Source organism: Ylistrum balloti, unplaced genomic scaffold, assembly GCF_031769215.1.
Source record: "Ylistrum balloti isolate Yb309-2 unplaced genomic scaffold, AGI_CSIRO_Ybal_v1 Utg371626, whole genome shotgun sequence".
NCBI lineage: Eukaryota > Metazoa > Mollusca > Bivalvia > Pectinida > Pectinidae > Ylistrum > Ylistrum balloti.
Window position 1 is genome coordinate 54633 of NW_026782829.1, and position 15837 is coordinate 70469.

General features: G+C 34.7%; 1 protein-coding gene across 1 annotated transcript in view; it reads left to right on the forward strand.

Moving 5' to 3' along the window:
* The window catches only part of LOC132563187 (tenascin-like), a 32616-nt gene that overhangs the window by 11597 nt on the left and 5182 nt on the right, over nt 1-15837 (forward strand). Inside the window, exons 6-10 of the mRNA XM_060227939.1 lie at nt 931-1059; nt 3055-3195; nt 4745-4873; nt 6869-7009; nt 8559-8687. Coding sequence (XP_060083922.1) covers nt 931-1059; nt 3055-3195; nt 4745-4873; nt 6869-7009; nt 8559-8687 — 669 coding nt within the window. The remainder of the gene's footprint in view (nt 1-930; nt 1060-3054; nt 3196-4744; nt 4874-6868; nt 7010-8558; nt 8688-15837) is intronic.

The following is a 15837-nucleotide window of genomic DNA, read 5'->3' on the forward strand; positions in this document are numbered from 1 at the left end:
ACCTCTAAATTACTTAGGTAATGCCCTTTGTTAAAATTTTATGTTCAAAGCATAACTGTGGATGCATAAACATTGGTCATGCAATACAATGTGCAGTGTACCGATCAGGGTCTGTAATCCTTTAAATACAAAGTAAACTTCCTTTGTTCAATTGTTTTGTCCCGAGTATAACTTTACTTGCGTTTAAAATTGGTATGATTAAACTTGGTGTATTCCTTTATCAAACAGGCGAGATGTGCAGGGTACCAAAGTCAGGGCACCAACCCCTTAATTACAGAATTATTGCCCATTGATAACATTTTGTTTCCAATTAAATTGATTTTGGGAAGCATTTATCAGATTCACCGATAATTTTGTTTTAAGCTCTTTCTATTCGATGTGAGGGCATTATTATAGTGTTAGCTGTGTTTGTTTGTCATGTCCCATACAAGGCATTGGTTTCAAATGAATGTCATATATTTATAATCTCTCAACCGATTTGGTTTTATTTACCTCATAGTGTCATTACATCAAATTTTACACCTAATGAGATTCTGATTAGCATAGAAGGGAGGACATTTATGTTCTATAGTCATTTTCTAATTGAGTAAAGTGGCAAAATGTATGAATAATAAAGGTCATTAAGATCAGACAGATTAATGTAATGATAAGTAAGACATGGTTAAATGCGATGACTAGACTAATTTTGGAAGTCATGAAAATTGGCAACATCCACATTAATAGCTTGTTAGATGAAATATGTTTACAAACATCTTTATTTTGATATCAGGTTTGTGATTAATGTCCATTTGATCTGCTTGATGTGAACCCCTTTAGACTTGTGAGAGGAGATATTGGTGATGTAGGGCAGAACTGTTCTACAGTTTATATCCTTGGTGATATGATGTACAAATCATAAAGTATTTAATCTATTGATATTATTCATATTAGGAATCAAGGCTGGAGAGACAGGTTGTACTGGTGTTATACCCAATGAGTGTACAGACATGTCTACCTGTAATAGTGGTACATGTACCTGTATTGCCAACTATTATGATGGTGGTGACACCTGTGTAGCAAGTAAGTGTGTAGTACAGCTGCACTAACACCGAGGGAGGGTGCTTCCTATGAGATTATAAAAATGCTTCAACTAATATCAAAGAAATGTATTGAGTATTTAAACCTTTAACACAACACTTGACTGTTGTCTATGGAGGCATGGTGGTCAAGTGGTAGGACATTGGACTGGTGATCGAAGGATTGCTCGTTTGACTCCAGAGAATGAACACTGTGTTAGATAATTCATGCTTTGTTCTTTCTGATGGAGAATAGAGATTAATGGGCAGTACTAGAAATATGGTATGCTAGTTGTAAGCATGGAATGGCAACTCTTACTGTGTGCTTCCCAGAGGGTTGAGAAAGGTTATTTCTTGTAGCAAAAAACCTACTACCCACAGATGATAATTTGTGAAAGGCTTTGAGACAATTGTTGCTAAGATGGAGTAGTTTATTAAGGAAGCTTGAGTTATTATTAACATGATCTTTCATAGATATCATTATAATATTGTGTCTGGATCAATTCTAAATTGGAAGACAACTTGTGAAGACTAATTACATTTTGGATTGTAAAAAATCATTAATATGAATGTTCTTTAAAATGACACGTTTTACTGAAAATGTCCCATTTCTGTTAGAGCTTAGTTGCCACTGGCGTATTAAAAGGACTATCAAATACACTAAAAGGTAGCCAAGAGTAATTCTATTGACCTCAAGGTATTTTAAAGTAAAAGAGAAAGATATCAATTTGTTTATTTGACCTTTCCACATTTGAGTCATTGATTTGTTTGTGATGTCATAATGTAATCAATTCATCCATTCTGTTCATATTCAATGGGAGATAATATTATGTTTGTTAAAAAGGAATTTGAAAACCTGGAAGATCCAAAGTGTTGAAATGGGGGCAGCAAATCTATTCTGGTGTCTCCAACGTTTCCTTAGTAGAATTCATAGAAGAAATATAAAAGATGTTAATTCTGCAGGCCCAGGAACCAGTCTCAATCACTTTCTATGATCATGCAGTGGAGTACAGTAAGCTACATTAGCTATGATTCTCTATTGTATCTCAACAGAAAACATAAGACAAACCATCCCCTATCATCAGGGCCATAGGTAGTCACAGGTTATGCACTGAGATATAACAGGGATATTCTTTCCTCTCCTCCTGCACATGTCATCTGTCATGAGATGCATCATATTAAGGAATATGGAGCCTGATGGATTTGCAGAAGTCCATAGAACATTATTAGTTTTGACAGGAACAAAATAGTTTTGATATGTTTCTCCATAAGGCAGTATATGATTCACATATGTAAGTGATCCATTACCATGTAAATATATTCTGTATCTACTTGCTAGTAATCAGCAAAGCTCTACCAGTGTTTGTGTGGCAGGATTCTTTATAGATAGGACATCATGTTTGATCTAACTTCGTTAATAGGGCTGGCCGATATAATCATTGGCCCTCATAATCATAAGATGTGTTAGTTCATAAGTCATACTATTTAACACAGTTTAACTTGAGAAGATTATTCTAATTAGTACTAACCTAACATAGGTGATATATAACTAGTGTAGAATAGTAGTACACAGTTATAACAAACATGATAGAAAAAATATCATGGACATAACATACTGTTTTTTACTGACAAAAGCTTTACTAAAATATTACTTGTGAAAATTGTAATCCACAATAAATTGGGAGGAGCTCACACTTCATTTCTACACTGTAATTTTGATATGTTTCATTTGAAAAGAGGAATTATTTTGCTGATTGGAAAAGTAAAAGAATGTTGTGGTAACTTTTGAAGAGGAGTTGTTTCCCCTTTTTGTGTAAGCAATGACTGTTGACCTTGTTTAATGTCAAATAACTGTGGATAAGATCCATACATTGGTGCACATAGGTTATTCCCGGTGATTAAATCTCTTTGATACTGCTTTCGTATTTATATCTGATGTAATTATGATATAGAGATTATGTTTACTGTGATGTACATTGTACCTGTTCTGTTTAACCAGAGGTTGTAGCCAATGGTAATTGTGCTGGTTTACCTACTGATGCATGTCGGGAAAACTCTGTCTGTACCAATAATAAGTGTACCTGTAACACTGGTTACTATGACAATGATGGCAGTGGAAGTTCTGGTGTCTGTGTGCAAAGTAAGTTATTAATCTCATAGAATTTTAGGATGAAAGCAAAGCCTTCCTCATGACGATTCATTTGTGATCCCAACAGTCAATGACTGGAAGGGTATATTTGTCAGTCTGCGTCACGATTTCTGAACAATTACTGGTGGTTCCTTTTTGGACTGATCAAACTGAATCATCATAAACTACTTTCTTTTCAGGATTGCTTGCTTTGAATTGCTCTAAATGGTGGTGTCCTGAAGGTTGAATGGTCCCAATCACCATCGCTGAACAATAACGCAAATTCAAGACGACCAATCAAACTGAAACTTGACAACACTGCTCTCTTATGAGTTGTGCTCACTTTGTATTGGTTTTTGGGTCAAAATGTGAGAGGTCAATATTACTGTTACAATGAATTGAAAATAAGTTTCTTTGGTATATTTACCCATTTATTTATCAGAATCAATTGACTGAAAAAATCCAGAACTTCACAAAGTGCTACGTTACTGCCAAGGCTTGCTTGGGGTTGCTTAATTATAAGAGCATTGCCCTTTCTTAAAATTGTATGTCTGCAGCATATGTTTGCTTGCATTTAAATTGGGACATACAAAGAGGATGTGCGGTACTGTACCAAAGTCAGGGCCCATAACCTCTAAATTACTTAGGTAATGCCCTTTGTTAAAATTTTATGTTCAAAGCATAACTGTGGATGCATAAACATTGGTCATGCAATACAATGTGCAGTGTACCGATCAGGGTCTGTAATCCTTTAAATACAAAGTAAACTTCCTTTGTTCAATTGTTTTGTCCCGAGTATAACTTTACTTGCGTTTAAAATTGGTATGATTAAACTTGGTGTATTCCTTTATCAAACAGGCGAGATGTGCAGGGTACCAAAGTCAGGGCACCAACCCCTTAATTACAGAATTATTGCCCATTGATAACATTTTGTTTCCAATTAAATTGATTTTGGGAAGCATTTATCAGATTCACCGATAATTTTGTTTTAAGCTCTTTCTATTCGATGTGAGGGCATTATTATAGTGTTAGCTGTGTTTGTTTGTCATGTCCCATACAAGGCATTGGTTTCAAATGAATGTCATATATTTATAATCTCTCAACCGATTTGGTTTTTATTTACCTCATAGTGTCATTACATCAAATTTTACACCTAATGAGATTCTGATTAGCATAGAAGGGAGGACATTTATGTTCTATAGTCATTTTCTAATTGAGTAAAGTGGCAAAATGTATGAATAATAAAGGTCATTAAGATCAGACAGATTAATGTAATGATAAGTAAGACATGGTTAAATGCGATGACTAGACTAATTTTGGAAGTCATGAAAATTGGCAACATCCACATTAATAGCTTGTTAGATGAAATATGTTTACAAACATCTTTATTTTGATATCAGGTTTGTGATTAATGTCCATTTGATCTGCTTGATGTGAACCCCTTTAGACTTGTGAGAGGAGATATTGGTGATGTAGGGCAGAACTGTTCTACAGTTTATATCCTTGGTGATATGATGTACAAATCATAAAGTATTTAATCTATTGATATTATTCATATTAGGAATCAAGGCTGGAGAGACAGGTTGTACTGGTGTTATACCCAATGAGTGTACAGACATGTCTACCTGTAATAGTGGTACATGTACCTGTATTGCCAACTATTATGATGGTGGTGACACCTGTGTAGCAAGTAAGTGTGTAGTACAGCTGCACTAACACCGAGGGAGGGTGCTTCCTATGAGATTATAAAAATGCTTCAACTAATATCAAAGAAATGTATTGAGTATTTAAACCTTTAACACAACACTTGACTGTTGTCTATGGAGGCATGGTGGTCAAGTGGTAGGACATTGGACTGGTGATCGAAGGATTGCTCGTTTGACTCCAGAGAATGAACACTGTGTTAGATAATTCATGCTTTGTTCTTTCTGATGGAGAATAGAGATTAATGGGCAGTACTAGAAATATGGTATGCTAGTTGTAAGCATGGAATGGCAACTCTTACTGTGTGCTTCCCAGAGGGTTGAGAAAGGTTATTTCTTGTAGCAAAAAACCTACTACCCACAGATGATAATTTGTGAAAGGCTTTGAGACAATTGTTGCTAAGATGGAGTAGTTTATTAAGGAAGCTTGAGTTATTATTAACATGATCTTTCATAGATATCATTATAATATTGTGTCTGGATCAATTCTAAATTGGAAGACAACTTGTGAAGACTAATTACATTTTGGATTGTAAAAAATCATTAATATGAATGTTCTTTAAAATGACACGTTTTACTGAAAATGTCCCATTTCTGTTAGAGCTTAGTTGCCACTGGCGTATTAAAAGGACTATCAAATACACTAAAAGGTAGCCAAGAGTAATTCTATTGACCTCAAGGTATTTTAAAGTAAAAGAGAAAGATATCAATTTGTTTATTTGACCTTTCCACATTTGAGTCATTGATTTGTTTGTGATGTCATAATGTAATCAATTCATCCATTCTGTTCATATTCAATGGGAGATAATATTATGTTTGTTAAAAAGGAATTTGAAAACCTGGAAGATCCAAAGTGTTGAAATGGGGGCAGCAAATCTATTCTGGTGTCTCCAACGTTTCCTTAGTAGAATTCATAGAAGAAATATAAAAGATGTTAATTCTGCAGGCCCAGGAACCAGTCTCAATCACTTTCTATGATCATGCAGTGGAGTACAGTAAGCTACATTAGCTATGATTCTCTATTGTATCTCAACAGAAAACATAAGACAAACCATCCCCTATCATCAGGGCCATAGGTAGTCACAGGTTATGCACTGAGATATAACAGGGATATTCTTTCCTCTCCTCCTGCACATGTCATCTGTCATGAGATGCATCATATTAAGGAATATGGAGCCTGATGGATTTGCAGAAGTCCATAGAACATTATTAGTTTTGACAGGAACAAAATAGTTTTGATATGTTTCTCCATAAGGCAGTATATGATTCACATATGTAAGTGATCCATTACCATGTAAATATATTCTGTATCTACTTGCTAGTAATCAGCAAAGCTCTACCAGTGTTTGTGTGGCAGGATTCTTTATAGATAGGACATCATGTTTGATCTAACTTCGTTAATAGGGCTGGCCGATATAATCATTGGCCCTCATAATCATAAGATGTGTTAGTTCATAAGTCATACTATTTAACACAGTTTAACTTGAGAAGATTATTCTAATTAGTACTAACCTAACATAGGTGATATATAACTAGTGTAGAATAGTAGTACACAGTTATAACAAACATGATAGAAAAAATATCATGGACATAACATACTGTTTTTTACTGACAAAAGCTTTACTAAAATATTACTTGTGAAAATTGTAATCCACAATAAATTGGGAGGAGCTCACACTTCATTTCTACACTGTAATTTTGATATGTTTCATTTGAAAAGAGGAATTATTTTGCTGATTGGAAAAGTAAAAGAATGTTGTGGTAACTTTTGAAGAGGAGTTGTTTCCCCTTTTTGTGTAAGCAATGACTGTTGACCTTGTTTAATGTCAAATAACTGTGGATAAGATCCATACATTGGTGCACATAGGTTATTCCCGGTGATTAAATCTCTTTGATACTGCTTTCGTATTTATATCTGATGTAATTATGATATAGAGATTATGTTTACTGTGATGTACATTGTACCTGTTCTGTTTAACCAGAGGTTGTAGCCAATGGTAATTGTGCTGGTTTACCTACTGATGCATGTCGGGAAAACTCTGTCTGTACCAATAATAAGTGTACCTGTAACACTGGTTACTATGACAATGATGGCAGTGGAAGTTCTGGTGTCTGTGTGCAAAGTAAGTTATTAATCTCATAGAATTTTAGGATGAAAGCAAAGCCTTCCTCATGACGATTCATTTGTGATCCCAACAGTCAATGACTGGAAGGGTATATTTGTCAGTCTGCGTCACGATTTCTGAACAATTACTGGTGGTTCCTTTTTGGACTGATCAAACTGAATCATCATAAACTACTTTCTTTTCAGGATTGCTTGCTTTGAATTGCTCTAAATGGTGGTGTCCTGAAGGTTGAATGGTCCCAATCACCATCGCTGAACAATAACGCAAATTCAAGACGACCAATCAAACTGAAACTTGACAACACTGCTCTCTTATGAGTTGTGCTCACTTTGTATTGGTTTTTGGGTCAAAATGTGAGAGGTCAATATTACTGTTACAATGAATTGAAAATAAGTTTCTTTGGTATATTTACCCATTTATTTATCAGAATCAATTGACTGAAAAAATCCAGAACTTCACAAAGTGCTACGTTACTGCCAAGGCTTGCTTGGGGTTGCTTAATTATAAGAGCATTGCCCTTTCTTAAAATTGTATGTCTGCAGCATATGTTTGCTTGCATTTAAATTGGGACATACAAAGAGGATGTGCGGTACTGTACCAAAGTCAGGGCCCATAACCTCTAAATTACTTAGGTAATGCCCTTTGTTAAAATTTTATGTTCAAAGCATAACTGTGGATGCATAAACATTGGTCATGCAATACAATGTGCAGTGTACCGATCAGGGTCTGTAATCCTTTAAATACAAAGTAAACTTCCTTTGTTCAATTGTTTTGTCCCGAGTATAACTTTACTTGCGTTTAAAATTGGTATGATTAAACTTGGTGTATTCCTTTATCAAACAGGCGAGATGTGCAGGGTACCAAAGTCAGGGCACCAACCCCTTAATTACAGAATTATTGCCCATTGATAACATTTTGTTTCCAATTAAATTGATTTTGGGAAGCATTTATCAGATTCACCGATAATTTTGTTTTAAGCTCTTTCTATTCGATGTGAGGGCATTATTATAGTGTTAGCTGTGTTTGTTTGTCATGTCCCATACAAGGCATTGGTTTCAAATGAATGTCATATATTTATAATCTCTCAACCGATTTGGTTTTTATTTACCTCATAGTGTCATTACATCAAATTTTACACCTAATGAGATTCTGATTAGCATAGAAGGGAGGACATTTATGTTCTATAGTCATTTTCTAATTGAGTAAAGTGGCAAAATGTATGAATAATAAAGGTCATTAAGATCAGACAGATTAATGTAATGATAAGTAAGACATGGTTAAATGTGATGACTAGACTAATTTTGGAAGTCATGAAAATTGGCAACATCCACATTAATAGCTTGTTAGATGAAATATGTTTACAAACATCTTTATTTTGATATCAGGTTTGTGATTAATGTCCATTTGATCTGCTTGATGTGAACCCCTTTAGACTTGTGAGAGGAGATATTGGTGATGTAGGGCAGAACTGTTCTACAGTTTATATCCTTGGTGATATGATGTACAAATCATAAAGTATTTAATCTATTGATATTATTCATATTAGGAATCAAGGCTGGAGAGACAGGTTGTACTGGTGTTATACCCAATGAGTGTACAGACATGTCTACCTGTAATAGTGGTACATGTACCTGTATTGCCAACTATTATGATGGTGGTGACACCTGTGTAGCAAGTAAGTGTGTAGTACAGCTGCACTAACACCGAGGGAGGGTGCTTCCTATGAGATTATAAAAATGCTTCAACTAATATCAAAGAAATGTATTGAGTATTTAAACCTTTAACACAACACTTGACTGTTGTCTATGGAGGCATGGTGGTCAAGTGGTAGGACATTGGACTGGTGATCGAAGGATTGCTCGTTTGACTCCAGAGAATGAACACTGTGTTAGATAATTCATGCTTTGTTCTTTCTGATGGAGAATAGAGATTAATGGGCAGTACTAGAAATATGGTATGCTAGTTGTAAGCATGGAATGGCAACTCTTACTGTGTGCTTCCCAGAGGGTTGAGAAAGGTTATTTCTTGTAGCAAAAAACCTACTACCCACAGATGATAATTTGTGAAAGGCTTTGAGACAATTGTTGCTAAGATGGAGTAGTTTATTAAGGAAGCTTGAGTTATTATTAACATGATCTTTCATAGATATCATTATAATATTGTGTCTGGATCAATTCTAAATTGGAAGACAACTTGTGAAGACTAATTACATTTTGGATTGTAAAAAATCATTAATATGAATGTTCTTTAAAATGACACGTTTTACTGAAAATGTCCCATTTCTGTTAGAGCTTAGTTGCCACTGGCGTATTAAAAGGACTATCAAATACACTAAAAGGTAGCCAAGAGTAATTCTATTGACCTCAAGGTATTTTAAAGTAAAAGAGAAAGATATCAATTTGTTTATTTGACCTTTCCACATTTGAGTCATTGATTTGTTTGTGATGTCATAATGTAATCAATTCATCCATTCTGTTCATATTCAATGGGAGATAATATTATGTTTGTTAAAAAGGAATTTGAAAACCTGGAAGATCCAAAGTGTTGAAATGGGGGCAGCAAATCTATTCTGGTGTCTCCAACGTTTCCTTAGTAGAATTCATAGAAGAAATATAAAAGATGTTAATTCTGCAGGCCCAGGAACCAGTCTCAATCACTTTCTATGATCATGCAGTGGAGTACAGTAAGCTACATTAGCTATGATTCTCTATTGTATCTCAACAGAAAACATAAGACAAACCATCCCCTATCATCAGGGCCATAGGTAGTCACAGGTTATGCACTGAGATATAACAGGGATATTCTTTCCTCTCCTCCTGCACATGTCATCTGTCATGAGATGCATCATATTAAGGAATATGGAGCCTGATGGATTTGCAGAAGTCCATAGAACATTATTAGTTTTGACAGGAACAAAATAGTTTTGATATGTTTCTCCATAAGGCAGTATATGATTCACATATGTAAGTGATCCATTACCATGTAAATATATTCTGTATCTACTTGCTAGTAATCAGCAAAGCTCTACCAGTGTTTGTGTGGCAGGATTCTTTATAGATAGGACATCATGTTTGATCTAACTTCGTTAATAGGGCTGGCCGATATAATCATTGGCCCTCATAATCATAAGATGTGTTAGTTCATAAGTCATACTATTTAACACAGTTTAACTTGAGAAGATTATTCTAATTAGTACTAACCTAACATAGGTGATATATAACTAGTGTAGAATAGTAGTACACAGTTATAACAAACATGATAGAAAAAATATCATGGACATAACATACTGTTTTTTACTGACAAAAGCTTTACTAAAATATTACTTGTGAAAATTGTAATCCACAATAAATTGGGAGGAGCTCACACTTCATTTCTACACTGTAATTTTGATATGTTTCATTTGAAAAGAGGAATTATTTTGCTGATTGGAAAAGTAAAAGAATGTTGTGGTAACTTTTGAAGAGGAGTTGTTTCCCCTTTTTGTGTAAGCAATGACTGTTGACCTTGTTTAATGTCAAATAACTGTGGATAAGATCCATACATTGGTGCACATAGGTTATTCCCGGTGATTAAATCTCTTTGATACTGCTTTCGTATTTATATCTGATGTAATTATGATATAGAGATTATGTTTACTGTGATGTACATTGTACCTGTTCTGTTTAACCAGAGGTTGTAGCCAATGGTAATTGTGCTGGTTTACCTACTGATGCATGTCGGGAAAACTCTGTCTGTACCAATAATAAGTGTACCTGTAACACTGGTTACTATGACAATGATGGCAGTGGAAGTTCTGGTGTCTGTGTGCAAAGTAAGTTATTAATCTCATAGAATTTTAGGATGAAAGCAAAGCCTTCCTCATGACGATTCATTTGTGATCCCAACAGTCAATGACTGGAAGGGTATATTTGTCAGTCTGCGTCACGATTTCTGAACAATTACTGGTGGTTCCTTTTTGGACTGATCAAACTGAATCATCATAAACTACTTTCTTTTCAGGATTGCTTGCTTTGAATTGCTCTAAATGGTGGTGTCCTGAAGGTTGAATGGTCCCAATCACCATCGCTGAACAATAACGCAAATTCAAGACGACCAATCAAACTGAAACTTGACAACACTGCTCTCTTATGAGTTGTGCTCACTTTGTATTGGTTTTTGGGTCAAAATGTGAGAGGTCAATATTACTGTTACAATGAATTGAAAATAAGTTTCTTTGGTATATTTACCCATTTATTTATCAGAATCAATTGACTGAAAAAATCCAGAACTTCACAAAGTGCTACGTTACTGCCAAGGCTTGCTTGGGGTTGCTTAATTATAAGAGCATTGCCCTTTCTTAAAATTGTATGTCTGCAGCATATGTTTGCTTGCATTTAAATTGGGACATACAAAGAGGATGTGCGGTACTGTACCAAAGTCAGGGCCCATAACCTCTAAATTACTTAGGTAATGCCCTTTGTTAAAATTTTATGTTCAAAGCATAACTGTGGATGCATAAACATTGGTCATGCAATACAATGTGCAGTGTACCGATCAGGGTCTGTAATCCTTTAAATACAAAGTAAACTTCCTTTGTTCAATTGTTTTGTCCCGAGTATAACTTTACTTGCGTTTAAAATTGGTATGATTAAACTTGGTGTATTCCTTTATCAAACAGGCGAGATGTGCAGGGTACCAAAGTCAGGGCACCAACCCCTTAATTACAGAATTATTGCCCATTGATAACATTTTGTTTCCAATTAAATTGATTTTGGGAAGCATTTATCAGATTCACCGATAATTTTGTTTTAAGCTCTTTCTATTCGATGTGAGGGCATTATTATAGTGTTAGCTGTGTTTGTTTGTCATGTCCCATACAAGGCATTGGTTTCAAATGAATGTCATATATTTATAATCTCTCAACCGATTTGGTTTTTATTTACCTCATAGTGTCATTACATCAAATTTTACACCTAATGAGATTCTGATTAGCATAGAAGGGAGGACATTTATGTTCTATAGTCATTTTCTAATTGAGTAAAGTGGCAAAATATATGAATAATAAAGGTCATTAAGATCAGACAGATTAATGTAATGATAAGTAAGACATGGTTAAATGCGATGACTAGACTAATTTTGGAAGTCATGAAAATTGGCAACATCCACATTAATAGCTTGTTAGATGAAATATGTTTACAAACATCTTTATTTTGATATCAGGTTTGTGATTAATGTCCATTTGATCTGCTTGATGTGAACCCCTTTAGACTTGTGAGAGGAGATATTGGTGATGTAGGGCAGAACTGTTCTGTTTATATCCTTGGTGATATGATGTACAAATCATTGATATTATTCATATTATGGAGAGACAGGTTGAACCTGTAATAGTGGTACCCCTGTGTAGCAAGTAAGTGTGTAGTACAGCTGCACTTGAGATTATATGCTTCAACTAATATCAAAGAAATGTATTGAGTATTTAAACCTTTAACACAACACTTGACTGTTGTCTATGGAGGCATGGTGGTCAAGTGGTAGGACATTGGACTGGTGATCGAAGGATTGCTCGTTTGACTCCAGAGAATGAACACTGTGTTAGATAATTCATGCTTTGTTCTTTCTGATGGAGAATAGAGATTAATGGGCAGTACTAGAAATATGGTATGCTAGTTGTAAGCATGGAATGGCAACTCTTACTGTGTGCTTCCTAGAGTTTAGGTTATAGCAAAAAACCTACTACCCACAGATGATAATTTGTGGTGATATATGATGTACAAATCATAAAGTATTTAATCTTACTAAAGGTAGCCAAGAGTAATTCTATTGACCTCAAGGTATTTTAAAGTAAAAGAGAAAGATATCAATTTGTTTATTTGACCTTTCCACATTTGAGTCATTGATTTGTTTGTGATGTCATAATGTAATCAATTCATCCATTCTGTTCATATTCAATGGGAGATAATATTATGTTTGTTAAGAAGGAATTTGAAAACCTGGAAGATCCAAAGTGTTGAAATGGGGGCAGCAAATCTATTCTGGTGTCTTCAACGTTTCCTTAGTAGAATTCATAGAAGAAATATAAAAGATGTTAATTCTGCAGGCCCAGGAACCAGTCTCAATCACTTTCTATGATCATGCAGTGGAGTACAGCAAGCTACATTAGCTAGGATTCTCTATTGTATCTCAACAGAAAACATAAGACAAACCATCCCCTATCATCAGGGCCATAGGTAGTCACAGGTTATGCACTGAGATATAACAGGGATATTCTTTCCTCTCCTCCTCCACATGTCATCTGTCATGAGATGCATCATATTAAGGAATATGGAGCCTGATGGATTTGCAGAAGTCCATAGAACATTATTAGTTTTGACAGGAACAAAATAGTTTTGATATGTTTCTCCATAAGGCAGTATATGATTCACATATGTAAGTGATCCATTACCATGTAAATATATTCTGTATCTACTTGCTAGTAATCAGCAAAGCTCTACCAGTGTTTGTGTGGCAGGATTCTTTATAGATAGGACATCATGTTTTCTCTAACTTCGTTAATAGGGCTGGCCGATATAATCATTGGCCCTCATAATCATAAGATGTGTTAGTTCGTAAGTCATACTATTTAACACAGTTTAACTTGAGAAGATTATTCTAATTAGTACTAACCTAACATAGATGATATATAACTAGTGAAAAATAGTAGTACACAGTTATAACAAACATGATAGAAAAAATATCATGGACATAACATACTGTTTTAACTGACAAAAGCTTTACTAAAATATTACTTGTGAAAATTTTAATCCACAATAAATTGTGAGGACCTCACACTTCATTTCTACACTGTAATTTTGATATGTTTCATTTGAAAAGAGGAATTATTTTGCTGATTGGAAAAGTAAAAGAATGTTGTGGTAACTTTTGAAGAGGATTTGTTTCCCCTTTTTGTGTAAGCAATAACTGTTGACCTTGTTTAATGTCAAATAACTGTGGATAAGATCCATACATTGGTGCACATAGCTTATTCCCAGTGATTAAATCTCTTTGATACTGCTTTCGTATTTATACCTGATGTAATTGTGATAGAGAGATTATGTTTACTGTGATGTACATTGTACCATGTTCTGTTTAACCAGAGGTTGTAGCCAATGGTAATTGTGCTGGATTACCTGCTGATGCATGTCGGGAAAACTCTGTCTGTACCAATAATGAGTGTACTTGTAACACTGGTTACTATGACAATGATGGCAGTGGAAGTTCTGGTGTCTGTGTGCAAAGTAAGTTATTAATCTCATAGAATTTTAGGATGAAAGCAAAGCCATCCTCATGACAATTCATTTGTGATCCCAACAGTCAATGACTGGAAGGGTATATTTGTCAGTCTGCGTCACCATTTCTGAATGATTACTGGTGGTTCCTTTTTGGACTGATCAGACTGAATCATCATATACTACTTTCTTTTCAGGACTGTTTGCTTTGAATTGCTCTAAATGGTGGTGTTCTGAAGGTTGAATGGTCCCAATCACCATCGCTGAACAATAATGCAAATTCAAGATGACCAATCAAACTGAATCTTTACAACATTGCTCTCTTATGCGTTGTGCTCGCTTTGTATTGGTTTTTGGGTCAAAATGTGAGAGGTCAATATTACTGTTACAATGAATTGAAAATAAGTTTCTTTGGTATATTTACCCATTCATTTATCAGAATCAATGGACTGAAAAAATCCAGAACTTCACAAAGTGCTTCATTACTGCCAAGGCTTGTTTGGGGTTGCTTAATTTAAGAGCATTGCCCTTTGTTAAAATTTCATGTCTGCAGCATATGTTTGCTTGCATTTGAATTGGGATAATGAAACTTGGTGTATTCATTGATCATACAAAGAGGATGTGCAGTACTGTACCAAAGTCAGGGCCCATAACCTCTAAATTACTTAGGTAATGCCCTTTGTTAAAATTTTATGTTCAGAGCATAACTGTGGATGCATAAACATTGGTCATGCAATACGACGTGCAGTAAGCCGATCAGGGTCTGTAATCCTTTAAATACAAAGTTAACTTCCTTTATTAAATTGTTTGTCCCAAGTATAACTTTACTTGCATTTAAAATTGGTATGATTAAACTTGGTGTATTCATTTATCAAACAGGCGAGATGTGCAGGGTACCAAAGTCAGGGCACTAACCCCTTAATTACAGAATTATTGCCCATTGATAACATTTTGTTTCCAATTAAATTGATTTTGGGAAGCATTTATCAGATTCACCGATAATTTTGTTTTAAGCTCTTCCTATTCAATGTGAGGGCATTATTATAGTGTTAGCTGTGTTTGTTTGTCATGTCCCATACAAGGCATTGGTTTCAAATGAATGTCATATATTTATAATCTCTCAACCGAGTTGGTTTATATTTACCTTACTTTTCATCAAATTCTACACCTAATGAGATTCGGATTAGCATAGAAGGGAGGACATTTATGTTCAATAGTCATTTTCTAATTGAGTAAAGTGGCAAAATATATGAATAATAAAGGTCATTAAGATCAGACTGATTTATGTAATGATAAGTAAGACATGGTTAAATGTGATGACTAGACTAATTTTGGAAGTCATGAAAATTGGCAACATCCACATTAATAGCTTGCTAGATGAAATATGTTAACAAACATCTTTATTTTGATATCAGGTTTGTGATTAATGTCCATTTTATCTGCTTGATGTGAACCCCTTTAGACTTGTGAGAGGAGATATTGGTGATGTAGGGCAGAACTGTTCTACAGTTTATATCCTGGTGATATATGATGTACAAATCATAAAGTATTTAATCTTACTAAGGTAGCCAAGAGTAATTC